The sequence below is a fragment of the Brassica oleracea genome, chromosome C3 (assembly GCF_000695525.1).
Source record: "Brassica oleracea var. oleracea cultivar TO1000 chromosome C3, BOL, whole genome shotgun sequence".
In the NCBI taxonomy this organism is placed as follows: Eukaryota; Viridiplantae; Streptophyta; class Magnoliopsida; order Brassicales; family Brassicaceae; genus Brassica; species Brassica oleracea.
The window spans coordinates 33,125,334-33,148,152 of record NC_027750.1 but is presented as its reverse complement, the minus strand read 5'-3'; the positions used below and the strand labels follow the sequence as shown (position 1 = coordinate 33,148,152).

Below are 22,819 nucleotides of genomic sequence, written 5' to 3'. Positions count from 1 at the left end.
CCTCTACCAGGAACGATATTTCCTCTTGGTTGACCATTCATAAGCACCTTATATTTTACCGACGTAATGCATCGCATTATCCAGGTTATCCACGTCTCTGAGAATCCCATTTTGCGCATGACGGCTTCAATGAATGACCACTCCATTCTGTCATATGCTTTGCTCATGTCCGTCTTAATAGCCATCCTTTTACTGCGACCACTTGGTTTAGTCCTCAGCGCGTGAAACATTTCTTGGGCAATCATAATATTGTCTGAAATCTGTCTTCCAGCAACAAAGGCTGACTGGGTCTCTGAAATCAAGCCTGGTAGCACTTTCTTTAATCTCTGGCATAAGACCTTCGAAATTATTTTATAGCTTACATTACACAAGCTTATTGGTCGGAATTGAGCCATATCATTAGGCTTGGCCGTCTTCGGGATGAGACATATATTTGTATCATTTAATCCATTCACCACCGTTCCCTCGATAAGGAGGGCTCATATCTATAATCAAGAATATTTTACTTGAATGTATATATGACTAACATTAATCGATGCTTGCATTTAGTAGTTATTCACTGTATAATCAATAACATGAACACCAGGAGGACTTAGGAATTATCAGTGATCATGACCGCTTGTGCCTTGTGTTTGCATCTACGGATGTTAAATGGAGAAAAATATGTTCTACGTTGTTATTAAGGATATATATCCCACATCGGGAATTCTAAAGGACATTAAGTAATATATAAAAGGTTATGGTCAATCCACTAATCGCCAATTGGTTTTAAGTTGGAAGCACATAATAAACCTGAATCTAACATGGTATCAGAGCCCAGATCCTAAATACCCTAAACTCCTAATTAAAATTAAAATTATCCCTTATGACTGGGTAATTTAAAACCCGGGTTTATTATGAACTTCCAACTTAAAACCAATTGGTGATTAGTGGATTGGCCATAACCCTTTATATATTACTTAATATGTCCCTTAGAATTCCCGATGTGGGATATATATCCCTAGTATATATTTTGCAGTGCTATGCAGCATGGTGAGCCACAGTTCCTGTCTGGATAATTACTATTATCCCTTGTTCCGCGCTAAGTCTTTATGAAATAAAATACCACAAAGCCAACCCATTAACGGCAAACTTGTACGATAAGTAAGTATTTAATTACATTCATTGACTTAATTAGGGGAGATCACACGTAATACAGAGAGATTGATTCCCACGTGGGTTGTGATAGAAGCGAAGTCACATGGATAAAACTAAAAGTGACTTCAAAAATGGTTTTCCCTCGCACACCAAATTTGAATAAAATAGAAAGAGATCTTTACTTCCTTCCCCCACCCACCGCAAGAAAGTATGGAACTAGGGATATGGATTGTTTGGTTGGTTAGAGCCCCTTGGATTGCTGCCATACTTCTTATGGTGATTGCTTCCATACCAAGTTCCAAGCTGAGATTGTTTCATGAACTCGTTTGGAGTATCACTGGTAGAGGAAAGATTCTTCCTCCCTCGTCTTCTCAGGTTTTCACTCTCGCCTTCCTCACTCGTCAATGTTACTTGAGTCTCACGTTTTAGTTTTCAAATCTATTTCCTTTGTATTTTTGTTATGGATGCAGAAATGGACTGTTCCTCAGAAATACTTTGCTCACTTCTATGTCTTCGGAGTGGCATGGACAACTCTCTTGCTAGCCATCACTTGGATGCATGCTTTCAAAATGGCGCCTTTATCGTCTGAGGAGTTCATGTTTTCAAGATACTTAACCGGAGGTTATCATGTTGAGAGTCAGTTTAAAGTGCGGAGAGCAGTGTTTCTACTTCTTTTGATGGAAATACAAGTTCTGAGACGCCTTATAGAGTCATTCTATGTGTTCAAGTATAGCCCTTCTGCTCGGATGAACATTCTTCCTTATCTCGGCGGATTATAGTAAGTTTGTCAAGAATCTCATGAACATTTTCAAGATCTATATAAGCCCTGTTCATTTGGTTGCGGCAGGTTTCGGCGTCAGCGGTAGCGTCTGCGTCGGCGGCGGCGGCAGCGTCTGCGTCGGCGGCGGCGGCAGCGTCAATGAAAACAGTTGTTGTTCGTTTCGCAGACGCTGACGCAGACGCTGCCGCTGATGCTGCCGCAGATTATTGTTCGTTTAGAAGACGCAGGAAGTTGAGGTCGACGCCGACGCTGCCGCAGGAAGCATAGTAAGGGTAAAATAGTAAATTACCTTATTGGCCGCAGGTTTTATGTCGCGACCGCAAGTTTTATCGGCGTCAGCCGCAGGACGCGGCGTTCGGACGCGGCGTCAGACGCAGCTGCCTGCGTCAACGAAACGAACAAGAGTTGACGCCGAATGTTGACGCTGCCGCTGCCGCCGGTACCTGCGGCAACCAAACGAACAGCCCTATAATTTGATTGTCATTTTACTTGGCTTTAATGTGGGTTTCTAGTTACTATGCAGCAGCGCCTTTATCACTCTGCGTCAATCTAGTGGCTGGGTTCATTTCTAAAGGGAAAGACCATATCTCATCCTCTGAGTTTGATTTATTATCATTTCTAAGCCCTCTGATGAATCTTGGATGGTGCCAGTTGATTGGTGGAGCCATTTTTCTCTGGGGATGGTTACATCAGCGGCGCTGCCATGCAATTCTCGTAAGTTTGTAACATTATGTCTCATTGTTTGTGTGTTTCTAGATCCTGAGACAATGTTAATACAGGGATCTCTCCGGAAAAGTCCTAGCCAAGCGAAAGAGTACATAATACCACACGGAGACTGGTTTGATATTGTCTCTAGTCCACATTACTTGGCAGAAATCGTAATTAATGATACCTTGCCTAGTAGACATCTCTATGCTATTATTTCCTTCTCTTCGCTAAATGGTGTTATGCTTTGTAATGTAGGTTTTATACGTGGGTTTGCTGATTGCGAGTGGAGGAACAGATATAACTGTCTGGTTACTCTTTGGTTCCGTGGTACGGTGCACTTTCTTGTCTTGTTTTTGTTTTTGAAGGTTGTTTGGTTTCAGAGAAATTGTATTTTTGTCCTTCTCTTTGTAGGTTGGGAATCTATCATTATCGGCTGGAGAAACTCACAGGTGGTATCTCCTCAAGTTTGAGCATTACCCGGCAAACAGAAATGCCATTTTCCCTTATGTTTACTAAATTGTTAAGAGAGAGAGAGAGCACAACTTGACCAATGCTAACAGCTATGCTTCTCATCTTTATGTTTACTAGTTTCGTGTCCGCGCTACGCGCGGATTACATACGATTAAAATTTTATTTTAATTACTTTGTAACATGATATGTTTGAATTTTTTTTAGAAATATATATTTTAGTATTTTTGTTTTGTGATTAATTTAACTATATATATTACAGAAATAAATTAATTTAGAATAGTTTGTTGCATGAATTTTAGTAAACTTTTATGTAGGCCATCTTTTTAATTTTTGAATTCTTCTTATGAAAATGGTTATGAATAATGTATTCAAAATATTTTCTTCAATATTTATGTAGTACTTTAAATAAGAGCAAACATATAATCTGATGATAAAACCAAAAATTAAAAGGATACTTGAGATAAAAAAAAAATATGAATGAAAAAAAATACAGAGAATGGTAAGTAACAAACAAAAAGGTAGAATCACAAAAAATCATTTATCACACACCTATGATAAAATGAATTATGTGGGCTGTGAGATATAGCGTTTGGTTTGTTACATAACTTTTTGTTTTGATAAATTAAGTGGGTATTTTTGTTAATTTTGAATTTTCGAGCATAGAATTTTTTAGCAACCTCCTCAAATATGACTAATCTCAGATAATATATTGTGTTACACATAATCCTGCGATGTTTTCATAAAAATATAATCTTCGATCTGATGTTAATCTATATATATACTCTTTAAGTAACTTGAAATATATTTTATAATATATTTTCTTTTCCTCAATAATTTTTTTTAACCATCTTGTATTATGTTAAAATATATATATCTTAATTATTCCATATTCAAAAGAGCATTTCCAAACAAAATTTTTTAGATTATTTCATAATCAAAATAGCATTTTCAACCTTTTCCTAAATAACAATCTGCAAGAGACATTCAATATTATTACATGTGAATTTTAATCAACCAAAGACGTATACGCAAAACTACGGAACAAACAATTTAAATATATATATGATAATATGAACTTCAACAATTTTTCACATAAAAATATAAATACATATAATACAATCTATACATATTTTTTTTGAAACACAAAACAATCTATACATAAATAAAATCTATAAGGAGGAATCCTCCAGCTTTTTCAGCAGTAACATGATTATGGAAAAGTGTTCTGAAAATCCAAGCTCATCGAAGTGTCGAAGAAAGGAGCCACGGATTCCTCTGGCGCTCCTACCAAGACACTGTATCCTAGGTTGAGTATACGCCCTTAGGCCATATTTATTGGGAGGTTATTAGGGTGAGGTTCTTAGCGTAATATAAGAATCGTCTCTTAACTTTAACTAAAAAAAACTAAGAACCGTCTCTTAAAACTCTTATTAAGAGTCGGTTCTTAGCTTTTTTTAGTTAAGAGTTAAGAGACGATTCTTATGTTATGCTAAGAACCTCATCCTAAGAACCTCCAATAAACATGCCCAACACTCTTTACGACTCTGACACGAAAACATATACTTATTTCAGTTTTCCTAATTTAATATAAGTATTTCCACATGTCCTCTTGTCTCAATCTTGAGAGAGTCTCCAACGAACTGAAGTTTCTCAAGATCAATACGACGTAGTTTCTGATGATATCATATGGTTAGAACACTAGCCAAGGCTGCAAAGAGATTTCCACGATCACATCAGTCAGTGTTCTCTGATCTCTCTATGAAGGACAGGTGTTTTTGAGAGCAAACATCATCATCTAATCTGGAGGGAGGCTCACGGCTTGCGAGGGTTAACCAAAAGAATTTCTGTTAAAATGTAAGAAAGGTTCTATTAACTGAGGGTACATATTCATTGATCTCTATCATTATTATATTCTACTCAACATTCCCAACAGAGAAACAAACGCCATTTAAAAAATAAAAATAAACATCTTTTGAGAAATTGAATTGCCGGAGAAACGTACCAGAAGAGGAGGATACGAAATGCAAGCACTGTATACAATCGCCACAAAGAGAATTCTCTTCGATTTGGATTAGCAATAATAAAGATAACTAAGTTTGAAAAAAACTGAAACTTTATCGGACCTGATTGACGATGATAAACTCACTCTCATAAGATAGAATATATTGGAGGTGGCTCCACGGTTGAGGTTACTTGGGTAACGAACAAAACGATTAGGCGATATGAAACTATGTATGACAGTACCCTGTAGTAGAATAAGTAACTGGAATTAATTCTGACTAAGCAAAAGATTATGTTAAGGAAGCTCATCTCATACATGTTCATCAATCATAAGGAACTCTACCCCACCCCCTAGTTGTATTTCGTGCTTAATTTCCCGTTTCTTCATTTTGTTAGCCATTGCCTCTTGCAATTTTTTGGTCATGGTGATTTAGGTCAAGGTGAAGAATAAAGTAGATGGATTGGAAAGGAGTGCATGACATTAGATGTTAGAGTAACCGAAGGGGATTTAAGGATGGAATAGCAGAAGGTGTAAACGTAAGAGAATCACATAAAGAAACGAAAAAGATGAAGTCCAAAAGTTTAAACGGTGGTTCAGTTAGCATATATATTTTGGGTTTTATCATGGGTCACTGCAACATAAAATGCATGTATAATTTAAAAGCCATGTGACTACCAAAATAGACGTCCAATATTATCGGCAATTAAGAAGACTACATGGAAAATTATGATGAGGTGTAAGTTTGATTGGGTGGGAATATTTTATCCTAGGTGGCATAGCTTAGGAACCTTTAAATTAGTTCATTTTATATAGTAGAGATGTGTCATTATTAGTACAATTGGCATTTTGATCATTAATTACAACTTGAAAATAACGTTCTACCTGATTTAATTACAAACTAGATTTTGATCCGCGCTTTCAAAGCGCGAGATTTGTTTATTTTTAAATAAAGATCTTATATAATAAATATGGTCAGTTATAAATATGGTGCGTGATTGGTTATAAATATTTTGCTTATAAATATGATTGGTTATAAATATGGTAAGTTAATTAATTACGGGTCAAAAACTTTTAAAAAATGATAGGTTATAAATATTGCAAGCGAATTAATTAAAAAATCCAAATTAGGTAATAGCACTATCTTATAAATAACTTCAAAAACTATGGGTATTATCCTAGTAGGGATTCTGATTTAATAGTATAGATGATTTCAGTGACGTTATTATTTTTCTTCAAAAACTTGAAGGTTTTGAAATTTTTTTTCCAACAATAAAGGCTGTTAAAACAGAATTTACTTTGTTTTTTTCTGTGTTTATTAGAAAAAGGAGAAGATTTGATCCAAAATAAAGAAAATAAAATAAAGGAGAAGCAAGAGTGTTATCAAAGATGGTACATTTCAATCACGAGAAAAAAAAAAATTGATTTTGGTTTTGTACATAAGTCATCTTCAAAAACCAATATTCAAGACATTGGTTAAACCACTTCTGTTAATTCATGGTTTGTTCGTTTTAACACTTATCTTCAGATTAAAATCAAAATTGAAAGACACAAAAGATGAGTATCATAAAACACTCAAACATGGTTTCAGAAGCAAAACTTCTTTACAAACAAAATATCATCAAGTTCCTCAAGAAAAATACAAGAATACAGAAAATGTCAACTTCTCTTTTATTACCGACCCAGACAAAAAAAAAACATCCTAAACTCAAGCACCCACCAAAACGAAGCAGAATATATGGCAGCCCCACACAAGGTTCCACAAAAAAAAAAAAAAAAAAAACCCCCAAAAGGTTCCAAAAAAAAAAAAAAAAAAAAAATCATCATCTGACATTTGTTTTGTTTCTCATTCTGCTCTGGACTGACCAGCTCGAGAGGATAAGATGATGCCTACAATGAGACCATAGAGAGCAAGCGCCTCCGCGAAGATGAGGATAAGAATCATGCCCACGAAAAGCTTAGGCTGCTGCGCATTTGCCCTGACAAGATTTTCCCAAAACCAAACAAGTCAAGTTCCATCCACTCGGTAAGGATTATTTATAGAGTTGCAAAGGAGGAACAAACAAACCTGACTCCAGCATCTCCGACGATCCCGATGGCCATTCCAGCTGAGAGACCAGCAAGACCACAAGCAAGACCGGAGGAGAGGTGGGCGTATCCATCAAAGAGGTAGTAAGACTTAGCCTTTGGGTTGATACCGGTACTGATGATAACAGCGATGATGAGTCCATAGATACCCAACACACCAGCCATAACCACAGGGACAATGGACTTCATCACCAACTCAGGTCTCATAACTCCCATGGAAGCCACACCAACACCACTCTTTGCAGTTCCATAGGCAGCTCCCATACCTAACCCAAACAAGTAACATTTATGATCCTTGTATGCAGCAAATAGGTTCCAACCTCCAAAATTAAGTGAATGCAAACAAAGAGCGTTCTGAAAAATCATATCATCTAAAGTTAAAAACTTTCACATTCCATACATACATTATGATTATGGTGAAACAGCATCGTTTGAAGAGATGATTATGGGGGAATATCCAATAACATTCAGGCGGTATGTATGATCCTTATAAACAGCTCAAATACCTAACACAATACAGTAACATTGACTAAAGTCTAAATATGAACCTTGTACGCAGCAAATGTATTCCAATTTAAGTGAATGCGACCAAAGAGATTTTTGAGAAATCATCTCATCTAAAGCTACAAGTTTAACTTGACATACATTATAGTGAAATTGCATTGTTCAAACTGATGATCATGGGGAAATGTGAACCACATCCAATAAGCAGCCAAGCGTTTATGTAGATGCAGATGAAAATTATTGATGTTATGTATGATGATGGAATCGCATTGTTCGAAGAGATGATCATGTAGATGCGGATCGAACGATCAAAAAGAAAACAAAAATCAATGATGTAGCGCAAAGTCTTAGGTTCAAACGTGACTAAGTTACACATTCAATTTACATACATTTTTTGATCATGCAGATGCAGATCGAACAGGGAAACACACACAAAAACATTTCATCAAGTAGGCAAACGATTTAATAAAAAGTCTTTAAGATAAATGTTAATTGACAGAAACGCGACCATCTGAATCTGATTCGGTTTCCAAGAAAGCGTGGATGCGAATAGAGAAGAAGCAGTGCTTACAGGAGAAGACGAGGGCGGCGGCAGCGCCGAGGAAGCCAAAGAAAGGAGCAGTCTCATCTCCGCTGAACGTAGACATCTTCTCGGATCTCAAAAAAACTGGGAAGAGAGAGATTTGGATTTTTTGGCAGCTACCCACTCTGATATTCTTTTTTTGGATTTGCAGATGAGTGGAAGAGGAAGACCGTGTTTGTATATTAGTTGGAAACACGTTCCATTGTTTGGGCCGCATATAAGCCCATTTCAGTTTCTTCTTTTTCTCGATAAGCCCATTTTTGAAGTTACCATACAACAACACATTGGAATTAAATTAAATTAAATATAAATATATAAACTTCACCAGTCGTAACTTACATTGTAAGTAAGATCACCTTTATCCCGGTTTCTGTTGGGAGTTTTAAGAGTTAATGATACATTTAATTAAATAAAAAGAAATTAAATTGTATGTAACCGATCCTTAATGGGAGATTTTTGGAACCGCTTACAAAGTGGGTTCTATGTGCACGTATTAGCTAACTAGGAGAGGATGATTTATTAACTAGTTGATGTCCCGCACCTTTTGCGGATTTATATATATATAACAATTCTTAGTTCTAATGTTTATTTTTACTAAAAATTATTAAAATAGATACAAATTAAATTAATATTATAAATTATAAAGCTTCAATATTCATATTGGTAATAAATGTATTTCTTTATGTTCTTTTGTTTCATAGTTTTATTTATGGGATATTAGATTTTGGATCAAAATTAATCAAATTAGGAACCTTGGATTTAGAATTAAACACTTCTTGTATTTGGACTCAAAAAAAAATTATAGTGGCACTGAAAGGATTTAAACAATTACAATACTTAAAACGTAAACAAAATAACAATAACCTAGGGATGTTCAGTCCGGTACAATTGAACCATTCAAAACCGAACCAAATTGAAATAAAAAAAATAGTGTGAATTTGGTAGTACAAAATAAACCGAATAGATGTTATTTCTAAGAAACTGCAGTATATTGATATGTTTCAATATATTAATTGATCCAACCGAATAAACCAAAGAAACCGATTAATTAAAATATTTTAGTATATTTATACATACATTTTTATAATAAATGCATTTGGATGAATATTTCAAATAATAATCAGAGAAACTGGATATAATATTAGTCATTAAAATCATAAACTAAATATAAGATAAACATAATTATGATATTATCGGTAGATATTGTTAATATCAATAGTTAATATTTATTTATTAATTAAATTTTCTAAATAGCATGATAATTATATATTGAAATATATATTGGCATAATAAGTTAATATTTATTAATTTTCTAAAATATCATAATCATAATATATATATATATATATATATATATATATATTAAAATAAAGTTTTAAATTAATAATATTAATAAAACTAATGAATTATCCTAAAATCATGGAAAATATGACACGTAAGCAAATTCACTAAATTTATGGAGAATATGACAAGTAAGCAAATTCACTTCTCAAATAATAGTATAGATGTTTTTTTTTCTTCCGCTCTTTCTTTCTTCGTCTTCTCCGTTTCTCTCTTCTCTCGTGTTCTCCGAAGGACGACGAGTCTGATCCGTCGCCAAGCTGATGCCATCCTCCGCAAGCAATCTCATCGCCTTCTTCTCTAGCTATTCTGTCAGCCCAAACTCGATCTCCACTCTCCTTCTCCAGCTTCACTCCCAAAACTTTAGTCTTCTCCAGAACCAGAACCAGAATCCCTTATCTTCCAACTTTTGTGTTTGCTTCCCATCGACCCCGCAATTTCATCAACGTAAGATTCGATTTTTCCTTTATTTAGTAGATTCAATTTTTAAATTGTTTTCGTGTAGACGATTCAGTTTCTGGGTTTTGAACAAGGGGGTTTGTGCTGTTTTGTTCGTTGCAGGTGGGTTTGTTCAGGGGATCCTTGCGTTTTTGTGGATCTTGAAGCCTTTGTCGAGGTAAAGATTCATGCTTTAGTCTTGTTGGAGGCTTAATTAGGAGCGGATTGTTTTCTTGCTAATTAACTGATTTTGTCTTGTAGGAGGTTTAAATTGATTGAGATGTATCTTTGTATTTGGGTTAACTGACTTTTGTTGAAGAATGTATATGTCATAGTTAAGAGCTTTGTGTAATGAGTTGTTCTAGTGAATGATCTCTGTTAAGTAATTCTTTTTAATGTCTTGATAGTTCTGCAAGACTTCTATTCGTGTGTTTATTTGCCTAATAGAATAGCATCATCTTGAAGCTCTTATGCTTGTTCTGTTCCGCTTGTCTATTCATGTGTGTATTCGTGTGTGTATTTGGATAATAGAATAACATCATCTTGAAGCTCTTATCAGATCTCTGTCTTTAACTTAACCTTGTACATAGATTATTCATTCTGTTCATTAATTCCTTTTAATGTCTTCATTCTTTTGCGAGTCCTATACTGGTGGTTGAGCTTGATGTGGCACAGGATAAAACACATCACCTGTCTTGGAGAAGCAACCATTACATGCGCCTCTTGGTGAGGTAAATTTGCCATACTTTGTCTTCTTCAAGTCTTGCATTTTCCTTTAATGCTTTACTGTGGATGGTAGTTGATAGATGCGGTTAATAAATGCTTGTTAGAGTTAGGTTATGGTTAGTTAAAACGCGTGTGATCAATGTTTGGTTTAGTTTAACATTAGGACTGTGTGCAATGTAATAAATATGGTAGATTCATGTCAACTCATCTTAACTCAACTCAAATCCATGAGTAAAGTCGAATGCTTCTTTACGACGTGTGTGATGAATGATTCTTTCTCTTCTCTTCTATTAAACCCGGATCTTCTTCTTTCTCTCTTCTCCACATTACTACTTCTTTATCTCTTCTTCACATTACTTCTTCTTTCTCGTTTCTTTCAGATTACTTCTTCTTTCTCTCTTCTTTAGGATATGGATTCTACGAATCCATATAGTCATCAGAACTCGAGTTTTGTTGACCTTTTGAGCAGTCAACAAGAGCCGTTTCGTTATGAGGGTTTATCACAGCTCACTGTCTTTAATAGTCAGTCTACTGCAACTTCAAGCTTCAGTGAAGACACACCTACCGAGCGCAAAGAAAGGAAGAAATGGACTCCCACAGAGGACGTAGCGCTCATAAGCTCATGGTTAAACACGAGCAAGGATCCCGTGGTTGGCAATGAGCAAAAGGCGGGAGCTTTCTGGAAACGAATAGCAGCTTACTATGCAGCCTCATCAAAGGTTGTAAACGATGAAAAGCGAGAGGCTATTCAGTGTAAGGAAAGGTGGCAGAAGATTAACGATTTTTTTTCCAAGTTGTGTGGCTCATATGAGGCTGCAACAAGACAGAAAACAAGTGGCCAGAACGACGGTGATGTTGTTAAACTTGCACACGAAATATTTTATAACGATCACAAGATCAAATTCAACCTTCACCACGCATGGGAGGAGTTGTGCAACGACCATAAATGGTATGAACTTGCAACTACTAAGCTTGATGGTAGTTCTAAAAAGAGAAGGTGTGAGGATGGTGCACAATCTGAAAACTCTCAAGGAACTATCAATCTAGATGATCCACCCACCAAACGTCATGTTGGTGTTAAGGCAGCTAAAGGAGGAAGTAGTAAGAGAAGTATGGAGGATGGCAAGGCTCTCTCCGAGTTTCAGACCATGTGGTCTCTCAAAGAGAAAGACTTGCCAGGCAAGGAAAGACTGTCCAAGATGGGTCTGCTAGACAGACTCATTGCGAAAACATAGCCATTATCTGAAGAAGAAGAAGCTCTAAAGAAGAAGTTAATCACGAAAATGTTGGCTAATTAGTGTAGCATGTTGAAAACGGGTCTCTATGTTTCATATTATGTTTCTTGTTCTTATTTTGTTTCTTGTTCTTGTTTTGTATCTTGTGTCTCTTGTTTATGTATCTTGTGTGATGATGTTCTTTAATGGATTTAAGTTGTAATGGAATTAACTATCTTGTTCTTAACTACTTTTAAGTTTCTTGTGTGGTGTTGTTCATATACATTGTTATTTTTTCTCAGCAGGTAACATGACACAAGACGGGAGCTTGGGTGTGGAAGTCATGTTTTGTTTCTGAAGTCTTGTTTGAAGTGAGAACACGAGTCACGGACATGGGAGTCATGTTTGAAGTCATGTTTGATCACGGACTGAAATGAGCTCTTGTTTGATTGTGTAATGTATTTGTTTTATGTGTCACGGACTGAAATGGTCTTGTAAAGTCTCGTGTAATGTATTTGTTTGATTGTCTGTAAAATGTTTTGTAAGTTTATGTCACGGACTTGGTAATCAAACCTCAGCTTGTCTCTTATTTTTAAGTCTTATAAAGGCTCGCTGTCTCTCTTGAACCAGTGTAAAGAACCATTTTTAAGTTCTATTCAGCTTTGTATCACTTCTGTCTTTGGCATTCATCTTATAAACGCTTGTTTTCCCAACCTTTGTATTCAGCTTCTATCTTATTGTTATTCTCCTTCTTATTCTCCAACAAATCAAATCTTATTGTTATTCTCCTTCTTATTCTCCAACAAATCAAATATTATTCACAAAGGCTAGGTAAACCACATTTAAACACATGGCATTTTCTTCTCAAAACACATTTGAGGGATCAATTGATGAGGCTTTTGATAAATATTTTGATCAACATTTTGATCAAACATTTGAGAATTTTTTCTATTCAATACGGTGGTCAAGAAGATGAGAGAGAGAAAAGAAAAAAATGAGTTTATATCGAAAGAAATCGTGAAGCCGGTCATATACGTTTATGGAATGATTATTTCAGTGAAACTCCAACGTATCCTGAAAATTTATTTCGACGACGTTTTAGAATGAGCAAGCCATTGTTCATGCACATTGTTGATCGACTCTCAAACGAAGTTCAATTCTTTAGCCAAAAGAAAGATGGTCTTGGAAGGCTTGGTCTATCTGCACTCCAAAAGTGTACAGCAACCATTCGTGTCTTGGCTTATAGTACTGCGGCTGATACGGTCGACGAATACCTCCGGCTCGGGGAAACTACAACTCGGGCATGTGTGGAAAAATTTGTGGAAGAAATAATCAATTTATTCGGTGATGAGTACCTAAGAAAACCAACACCGGCTGATCTTCAACGTCTACTTGATATTGGAGAGCATCGTGAATGATAGGAAGCATCGATTGTATGCATTGGGAGTGGAAGAATTGCCCCACCGCTTGGAAATGGTAATATTCTCGTGGTTCGAGTAAACCAACAATCGTTTTAGAGGCCGTTGCTTCATATGATCTCTGGATATGGCATGCGTTTTTTGGTCCTCCAGGTACCTTAAATGATATCAATGTTCTTGACCGCTCACCTGTTTTTGATGACATAATAAAGGGTCAAGCTCCGCAAGTCACTTACTCTGTCAATGGAAGAGAGTATCATATGGCTTACTATCTCACCGATAGTATTTATCCGAAATAGACGACTTTTATCCAATATATTCCAGTACCACAAGGGCCGAAAGCAGTTTTATTTGCTCAACGTCAAGAAGCTGTACGAAAAGATGTGGAGCGTGCTTTTGGACTCTTGCAAGCTCGCTTTGCCATTGTCAAAAATCCGGCACTTTTTTAGGATAAAGTCAAAATTGGGAAGATTATGAGAGCATGTATCATACTCCATAATATGATAGTAGAAGACGAACGAGATGAATACACTCAATTTGATGTTTCAGAGTTTCTACAAGGAGAAGACACCGAAAGTTCACATGTCGATCTCGATTTTTCTCAAGATATGCCTACAAATATCGTCAATATGATGGGTGCTCGAATTAGAATTCGTGATAAACAAATGCATCAACAACTAAAAGTTGATTTGGTTGAACATATATGGCGTAAATTTGAACGTGATACAGACAACAACTGAGCTCGGATGCTTATTTCAAATTATTATCGTTTATTTTACTAGTCTTTGTTTTTATGTTTTTATTTTAAAATCTATTTTTAAAATGTTATCTTTCAATATGTTTTATTTAATTAAAAAAAAATTAATCTTAAAAAAAAGTTTCATTTTTTTAAGAACCTTTAGTTAAGAAACTACCATTGGAGACACAAAATCGGAGGGTTCTTAAACCCACTTAACTACATTTATATACTAAAATAATCGTTAAGAAACACTAATGGGTTTCTTTGGATAATGGTGCTTTGACGCACTGAAATTTAAGTAAACTGTATTCAAATTTGATGACACAAATTATTTAAATATTTGTTGAAATTACTGTAAAAAGAAACAAAAACCAAGGGAGCATCAAGAAAAGATTATCGAGTATAAAATCACATGAGACGAGCTGCGTCTTCAGAATAAAAGCTAACTTCCACCTCCTCTCCTCCTTCGGTGAACAAAGCGTCTCCAATCCAAAACCGCAAGAACGATCGAGAGACAAATGGCGAACCGAAACTTCATTCCGCCGCCGACGCTCATGGAAGCTTTCGTTGATGAACTCGACGCGAAGCCCGCTGATGATCACCGTGGTGGTTCGCTCGGCGGGAGGATGGTGATTCTTAGCGGCTATTCTGTTGGAATCAAGTACGGAGATTACAGCGATGATGAATGCGACGAAGCGGATGATGATGAGGTGGCACCAAGAAGCGTGAGCAAGGGAGACAGGATTAGGAAAGTTGAGAAGAGAGCGTTCGCTAAACGTGGTAGCATCCACTGCAAGCGTGGGCTCCGCTTCTGATTCAGGTGCATGCTGAATCTGATGATGTTTTCGATTTATCTTGAACATTGTGTTAGGTCATTTCTTGGATGATCGATCATCTTTGTAAACAATGGTACTTGGATTTGCTTTTTTGATTCGGATAAGAGTGGAATTGGATGATTACTACTAATCTTTGATGCTTTTAGTTGGTTAAGTCTACTTTTCTGTGAATTGAAATCATCGTTTATGATGATGATCTCTTACTTAGCAGAAAGAATCAAAATCAAGAACAGTTAGCTTTTAGCATTTGATTGAATCAAGATCGAGGACCGTTTTGGGAAAATGATTTTTGAAGAATTTCAAACGGATTTGTTTGGTATGTTATTCACAAAAGTGTTTGCTTGGAGAGTTATGCTAACTTGGCACATTTTATGTGGTCAAAATCAAATGATTTAGTAACGAATCATTCCTTCCTATAATGTTTTGTATTATTAGAAAGGTACTACATGATAATAGACTAATAACTACTGCATGCATGCTCTCAGCAACGCTGCAGGCATGTGACCATCGTTATTATGACTAAGAGTTAAAAATGGATAATAGGCTCAACTTAGGCCCATTAAAATAGTGGCGCCAAAATCAAGTGGAGTCCCACCTAAACCAAGAAACAGAAGAAGGCTTTAGCAATTGATGGAGCAGCCAATTAAATAATTAAATTAAGAAAAACCTTCGATCAAAACTTTAAGATTAAAGAAACAACAATAATTTCGCGTGATCACCAAATAGAGTAAAGATTAGTTAATCCAAAAGTTATCTAAAGAATGTAGTTAGGATCAAAGTTAATAATAGGCCGAGTTAGAAGCCCATTTAGAAAGCCCATAGTGATAATGGCGCCAAAATCAAGTGAAGTACCCGCCTAAACGTCACTAAAAAGCGCCGAAACCTCATTTCACGCCCCTCCGTCTCTCTCACTCAAAAGTCTCAAATCAGCGATGGCTTCCGACTCTCCTCCCGCCAACACCAACGACGGTACTCCCCTCTCTATCTCTCATCTCTCATCTCTCTATGTCTGAAACCGTTTCGTAATTTTGTTTACTCTCACTACACCCGCAGGTCCTTCTTCTCCCGGCGAAAACGCTTCAAGCCCAATCGGCAACACCTACTCCTCCCCCTCCTCCCTCCGCAGCCGCCGCCGAGCAAGATCCTCCACCCCTTCTCAATTCGCCACTCCTCCACCGCCTTCCCGCCTCGGAGTCCCAAGCTCCACCCCTCCCACGTCTCGCCCTTCCGCCGCCAGATCCAACCGTCCAGCGACTCCATCGCACACCGACGAACCGCCTCCCTCTTCCGACGACGGCGGAGAAGACGGCGCCGATGATGCCACGCCGACGTTCGTCTGGGGAACCAACATCAGCGTCCAGGATGTCAAATCCGCGATTGAGATGTTTGTTAAGCATTTCAGGGAAGCGAAAGAGAGCAGCGACGATTTGTTTAGAGAAGGGAAGTATATGGCGTCTATACGTAAGGTGATTGAGATTGAAGGAGAGTGGATTGATGTTGATGCCTATGACGTGTTTGATTATGATCCTGATTTGTACAACAAGATGGTGAGATATCCCTTGGAAGTTCTCGCTATCTTTGATATCGTGCTGATGGATATTGTTTCCTCTATCGATCGTTTGTTCGAGAAACATGTTCAAGTGAGGATTTTTAACCTCAGGAGTTCTACTTCCATGAGGAATCTCAATCCATCTGGTTAGTTTTGTTTTCATGGTTTCTTAGCTCTCTCTATAGTGACTAACTTAGCTTATGTTTGAATGTGTGTTTTGCTTGGTCAGATATTGAGAAGATGATCTCTTTGAAAGGAATGATCATTCGGAGTAGCTCAATCATTCCTGAGATCAGGGAAGCTGTGTTCAGATGCCTCGTTTGTGGTTACTTCTCTGACCCTATCATCGTTGATAGAGGTAAGGATTTACCCATCTCTTGTAATGTGTGCATAGTTTCTTTCTCATAATGGCTGTTTTATTGTTAGGGAAAATAAGTGAGCCCCCTACTTGCTTGAAACAAGAGTGCCTTGCCAAGAACTCAATGACACTAGTGCACAACCGATGCAGGTAAGTTATAGAAATGGGTTTTGTCTGATTCTGTTTAATCCTGTAGCTAATGCCCTTTCACGTGAATCAGGTTTGCGGATAAGCAGATTGTGAGGCTTCAGGAAACGCCTGATGAGATTCCTGAAGGAGGAACACCTCACACTGTTAGCTTGTTGCTGCATGATAAGCTAGTTGATAATGGAAAGCCTGGTGATAGAATTGAGGTAAAAGCAGTAATGATACAAGGTTAATACATGCGTTACTATGGTTATCGTTGACAGTCAAAGCTTGTTTTCTGGATAGGTCACTGGAATTTACAGAGCAATGACTGTCCGAGTAGGGCCTGCTCACAGGACTGTGAAATCTGTGTTCAAGGCATGTCATCTTTATCTTTTCTTTTGTTTGTAATTCCTCATTATTCCTTTTACGTTCTGACATTGTTATTTGTGTTCTCTTGAGTATAGACCTACATCGATTGCCTTCATATAAAGAAAGCAAGTAAGACAAGAATGGCTGCAGAGGATCCTATGGATGTTGACAATAGTCTTCGTAGAGTGGATGAAGATGTCGAGTTAGATGAGGAGAAGGTTCATCTTTTTAACTAAATATATCTATAGTTTTGTAACTGTCCTTTGTCCCTTCATTCCAATCAGTTTTTTTTTGTGTTAATTTTCAGCTGAAGAAATTTGAAGAACTCTCTAAACAACCAGACATATATGAGAAGCTTGCTAGATCACTAGCACCAAACATCTGGGAGTTGGATGATGTAAAGAAGGGTCTTCTGTGCCAGGTAGTGTAACGCTTTCGATACTTGTCTATAGGTTCATTATAAACAACATTAGCTCTTTTTACTGAGACACTTCAAAATGTGAAGCTTTTTGGAGGGAATGCTTTGAACTTGGCATCTGGTGCTAATTTTCGTGGTGACATCAACATCTTGCTTGTTGGTGACCCTGGTACCAGCAAGTCTCAGCTGCTTCAGTACATTCACAAGCTTTCACCACGTGGGATATACACAAGTGGGCGTGGGAGCTCAGCTGTTGGTTTGACAGCTTATGTAGCTAAAGATCCTGAGACAGGAGAAACTGTATGTTCATTTTGTTTTCATTTATTCTGTAATCAATTGTATTTTCAGTATCTTCTCAAGCCTGACCTGTTGACGTGAATGCTACATCATTTAGGTTTTGGAGAGTGGAGCTCTTGTGCTCAGTGACCGAGGTATCTGCTGTATTGATGAATTTGACAAAATGTCTGACAGTGCGAGGAGCATGCTGCATGAGGTTTGTTACTCTCTTTTTCTTAGCATTGCTCAAGTTATCGCTTGCAGTTTCCAGGCTGATGAACATTGTTGCTCTGCTCAGGTTATGGAACAGCAGACTGTTTCAATAGCAAAGGCTGGTATCATTGCATCTCTAAATGCTAGGACCTCTGTGTTGGCTTGCGCAAATCCTAGTGGCTCACGCTATAATCCGCGGCTTTCTGTTATTGAGAATATTCACCTTCCTCCGACCTTGCTTTCTAGGTACGTTTCAACGAAAATGACGTTTTTGTTTTTGTTTTAGGCTTGTTCAAAAGAGGTCTATTTCGTCTTACTAATTTTATCTCAATTTGCTTCTCAGATTCGATTTAATCTACTTGATTCTTGACAAACCTGATGAGCAGACTGACCGAAGGCTTGCAAAGCATATTGTGGCACTACACTTTGAGAACGCAGAGGTCTTATATCTTTCCACAGTATATGCTTACAAATGATTGTGTTTTGCCCCATATCTTACTTGAGTTGGTATCCTTTTTATAATCTCAATTTGCAGAGTGCACAAGAGGAGGCTTTGGACATCACTACACTGACAAGCTATGTTAGCTATGCTCGCAAGAACATTCATCCTAAACTATCAGATGAAGCCGCAGAGGAGTTGACCCGGGGTTATGTTGAGCTTAGAAAAGCAGGGAAATTTGCCGGTAGTAGCAAAAAGGTGTGTCTTGCAACTTGATTGTGTTTTTTGGTGCTGTCATAACAAGGTCAGTCTCGTGCCTTAACTCTCTGAGTCTGACACAGGTCATAACAGCGACTCCTAGGCAAATTGAAAGCCTGATCAGACTTAGTGAGGCCTTGGCTCGTATGCGCTTCTCTGAATGGGTTAGTGAAGACTCCTCATATACTAACCTGAATCTTTGATGCAGTTTCATTTTGTCATTTCATATCAACTAATATTTGTTCTTGATAAAGGTTGAAAAACATGACGTGGAGGAGGCATTTCGACTTCTCAGAGTTGCAATGCAGCAATCAGCAACTGATCACGCCACTGGTAAGTTGCTTCACTAATATCATCAGGATAATATAAAACACTAGGATTCAATACCTATTTCTAATAATAAACGCTGTTTTTTTCTTTTAATACTGGTGAAGGGACTATTGACATGGACCTGATAAACACTGGAGTCTCAGCAAGTGAACGAATGAGACGGGACATCCTTGCGTCGTCAATTCGAGACATAACTCTTGAGAAAATGCAAATTGGAGGATCTGCAATGCGCTTATCAGAGGTATACTCCTCTTATCATCCCAAACTTGTCATAGCGAACAATGCAAGCAAATAATGTTAGAGAAACCGTTCTTCTGAGATTTACCAATTACAATGGGAAATGTTGTGCAGCTACTGGAAGAACTGAAGAAGCATGGAGGCAACATAAACACCGAGATTCACCTTCATGATGTGAGTCATTTAAAAACTTTTCTTGCATATCAAAAGTTTTGATCAGCTCATAACAGGACAGAGAAACTAACAAAAGTCTCTGTTGTTGTGACCTTTTTTAATCAGGTAAGAAAGGCGGTTGGAACCCTAGCCAGTGAAGGGTTTCTGGTTACTGAAGGTGACAGAATCAAGAGAATATGATCACAGATTCTTGCAGTTGATGAGAAAAAGCCTTAATATTTATTGTTGTTAGAGTTTGCTTAATTGGTATGGAAACTTAGCAAGTGATTGACAGGTCCATGTGGCTCGGCCCATCGTCCCACTAGTTGTTAATCTGTACTGAATTTCAAAATTTTAAGACATCTTCAATGTTTTGGTCTCGGTTTCTTTAGTGTGTACCTTTATCAATTATTAACATGAAAAACATACATGTCTATTAAAGGTTAGGTAGTAAGTAGAAGTTATTAACATATAGAACATGGTAGTCTAGTAACATTTTTGTGAAGTAGTCATTTTCAAGTTAAATGTTGTCCAACCAAAGTCATTCAGTGAGCAAACAAAAGGTTTCCAAGTACTTTTGAAAAGATTAAAAAAAAAAATTTAATTGCTTTTAGCTTCTTTATTTCTAAGTTAAGCTATATATTTTCACATGATTTGATACCCTTTTTAAAAAGTTTGGTTGCAAATTACAACCTTTTGGCATGAAAAGGTGGAACGGAGAAAATAAGAAAAAGATTAAAATTGGGTCCACAGATCGAACATTATTGAAATTGGGTAGATATGGTCTAAAATGAGAAAGTGATCATTTGCCGTAAAGTAAATAAGAAAGCAAAAGTAAACGATACCATTGGTCTCAGTTTTCTTCGGCTCTTATTGGTAAGGAGGTGGAACTCATTGCTCCTTACCTCTCTTAGTGCTGCTACATGTCTCTCAACTAATCTTTTTTTTAAGTCAACTGTATTGTTTATTGAAATCAGTAAACAGTTTATTGGAGTTAACAATTTAAATTCAACAACAACACATTTTCTATGCTAGCTTAATTTTTTTTTGTCGTCAACTTAAACAGACTCACATTGACTCTGTAAACCAAACCGAAAATTCTGCATCCATGTGAACTTACAACATCAGAATATAAACTTCAATCGGTTTCTGTTATAAATAATGATTTCATCATTCAAGAAAATCAAATATAATTCTTTCTATTATCCAAATTTGTGATAGATTGTTTCGCAGACTCCACAATGTTTATTAACCAAATTTGTGATAGATCGTGAAACTGCATATTCTTGATAAGGGAGAAGTGGTTTTCAGTTTGGAAGGAGTTGCTTTGTGTGTCTGGCTCTCTTTCTCTCTCACAAATTTTCAATTCTTTTTTAAATTTAATTTAGACACATATGAAATAAATTTATAGATATCTACCGGTATTTTTTCTCTTTATTTTTGTTGTTAGCCGGTTTAGCTTAATGTTGTAAGAATTCTTTTTATAGAATTGTAAGCGTTAAAAAAAACTCCACAGTGGCTAGTTTTAATTTTTATCATCTTTGCAAATTCTATAATGAACAATTCTATTGAATTTGTTGGTTGTATTCACTAAAATTCAAAACTCATATTTATCAACAATTTCAGATTATTGACCATGAAGCTTCTAACTTTCGCGTGCACTGATCTAGTTCCTTTTTGGCGCAGCGTACGGATGAGTGAACGGTCGATCTAAGAATTTAGGGTTCTTTGAAACTTGTTCTTGGATCGATCAAGAGTTTTCTTGAGACTAGCTTTCTGTTTGATGAATTGAATCAAATCGAACAAGGGATAAAAGCAAAGCTTTTCTTAATTATAAATCAAAACGTACTAAACAAAATAGACAAAGCTCTGTTTATATATCCATCCGTTTGGACAAACCCCATAAGGATAAGAATATTATAAACCGTCATTCTAACAAAGAAAAACCCAAAACTAATAATGAAAATAGGAAATAACATTAAAACGAAATCCTAAAAGACAAAGGAAACATATTTGAATTGGTCGTTATGTTGGTACCATTAACGTAATGCTGCTGCATCACTTTTGCAATCGATAACTAGAAGGAACTGAGTGATGAGTGATTTTGGTTGAGTCACCGGAAAGTAATGACAGTTAAATGGTAACAAAATATTCTTCAGAATTCTAAATATTCATACATACTCAATAGAAAATAAACCGAATCGACTTGATCATTCACTTGAAGAGATCCTTCACTTATAATCAATTTATGTTACTCTCATATGAAAAAGAATCAAGCAGCCGATGAGAACAGTGATTAACACAAGCTTTCTAGGATTGACTTCCGAGGAGTGATATGGAAACATGTAAAATGCATATAAAAGAAATTTTTTTTAACTAAATAGAAAGAAAATATCAACTAAGATGAGGATATACAACAAAATCCAGATAGACTGAAAAGTTCATTTCGAATTAGATTACTTTTTTTGATGAAATTTTAAATTTATTAATCATCAGCTAAAATGATTTACAAAGAATGATGCCTAAAAATAGAGGTTCCTATATCTGAAGTGAAAATAAATTTTGTACAAATAGATCCTTGTTCGGTGGAAGACCTCAAGCCATCTTCACAGAGAGAGAGAAAAAAAGGAGGTACCAAAGCTTGTTCGAAACACTGGACCCCAAGTGGAAAGGACATAACCACAACCAACTCGAACTGGACCAGGTTCACTTTGGTAAAGATAAGAGGTTGATTGGTTGGTGTTATACCTTTAGTTTTTTACTTTAGAAAATAGAGCGTGATTTTTTTTGGTTTAGCTTTAATTTTTTGCCATAGATATATTTTCAAAGAACTAAATAAAATGTGTAGAAAAAATAATTTTGAGACCTAACATAATTCATTTTCTAACTTTTCGGCTGTTGATTTATTTTATTAAGTTAAATCATATGATTGCTTTATAAAAATGCTTTAAAAATGGATGTCCAAAGTATATACCACTTTTCCCAGTCATCCTCTAAATTTGATTATAATCAGAGTTTGTCACATGCATTCTTTATGTGTTTAGATGAAGAAGTTCGGAAGAATATTTTGATAATGTCATTTTTTTTTTTTTTTTTTTTTTTTTTTT

The 22,819-nt window shown here is 36.4% G+C and overlaps 4 protein-coding genes across 5 annotated transcripts; 3 read left to right on the top strand and 1 right to left on the bottom strand.

The window, feature by feature from the left end:
* Positions 1-1,321: 1,321 nt before the first annotated feature.
* Positions 1,322-3,168, top strand: LOC106333812 (polyprenol reductase 2-like). Its single transcript, XM_013772214.1, has 6 exons — positions 1,322-1,512; positions 1,608-1,915; positions 2,431-2,632; positions 2,698-2,796; positions 2,882-2,953; positions 3,038-3,168. Exons 1-6 carry the CDS (start codon positions 1,348-1,350, stop codon positions 3,140-3,142), a joined length of 951 nt encoding a protein of 316 aa, XP_013627668.1. The 5' UTR covers positions 1,322-1,347; the 3' UTR covers positions 3,143-3,168.
* Positions 3,169-6,656: 3,488 nt separating this feature from the next.
* Positions 6,657-8,410, bottom strand: LOC106329079 (V-type proton ATPase subunit c1). 2 transcript variants are annotated; one of them, XM_013767659.1, is made up of 3 exons: positions 8,260-8,410; positions 7,165-7,450; positions 6,657-7,075 (listed from the first exon to the last, which is right to left on the bottom strand). In XM_013767659.1, the coding sequence occupies exons 1-3, from the start codon at positions 8,333-8,335 to the stop codon at positions 6,943-6,945; spliced, it is 495 nt and encodes a 164-aa protein (XP_013623113.1). In that variant the 5' UTR covers positions 8,336-8,410; the 3' UTR covers positions 6,657-6,942. The 2 variants fall into 2 exon arrangements, with proteins under 2 accessions (XP_013623113.1, XP_013623112.1); XM_013767658.1 differs by having other exon boundaries at positions 7,165-7,538; positions 8,260-8,396.
* Positions 8,411-11,186: 2,776 nt separating this feature from the next.
* Positions 11,187-12,011, top strand: LOC106330422 (glutathione S-transferase T3-like). The gene has a single exon (XM_013768888.1). The coding sequence runs from the start codon at positions 11,187-11,189 to the stop codon at positions 12,009-12,011; it is 825 nt and encodes a 274-aa protein (XP_013624342.1).
* Positions 12,012-15,871: 3,860 nt separating this feature from the next.
* LOC106328279 (DNA replication licensing factor MCM4) lies at positions 15,872-20,097 on the top strand. The gene is made up of 18 exons (XM_013766693.1): positions 15,872-15,952; positions 16,037-16,678; positions 16,762-16,890; positions 16,959-17,040; positions 17,111-17,243; positions 17,323-17,394; positions 17,484-17,606; positions 17,696-17,809; positions 17,894-18,106; positions 18,201-18,299; positions 18,381-18,541; positions 18,639-18,735; positions 18,831-18,992; positions 19,076-19,156; positions 19,247-19,325; positions 19,427-19,563; positions 19,674-19,733; positions 19,839-20,097. Exons 1-18 carry the CDS (start codon positions 15,916-15,918, stop codon positions 19,911-19,913), a joined length of 2,496 nt encoding a protein of 831 aa, XP_013622147.1. The 5' UTR covers positions 15,872-15,915; the 3' UTR covers positions 19,914-20,097.
* Positions 20,098-22,819: the final 2,722 nt, after the last annotated feature.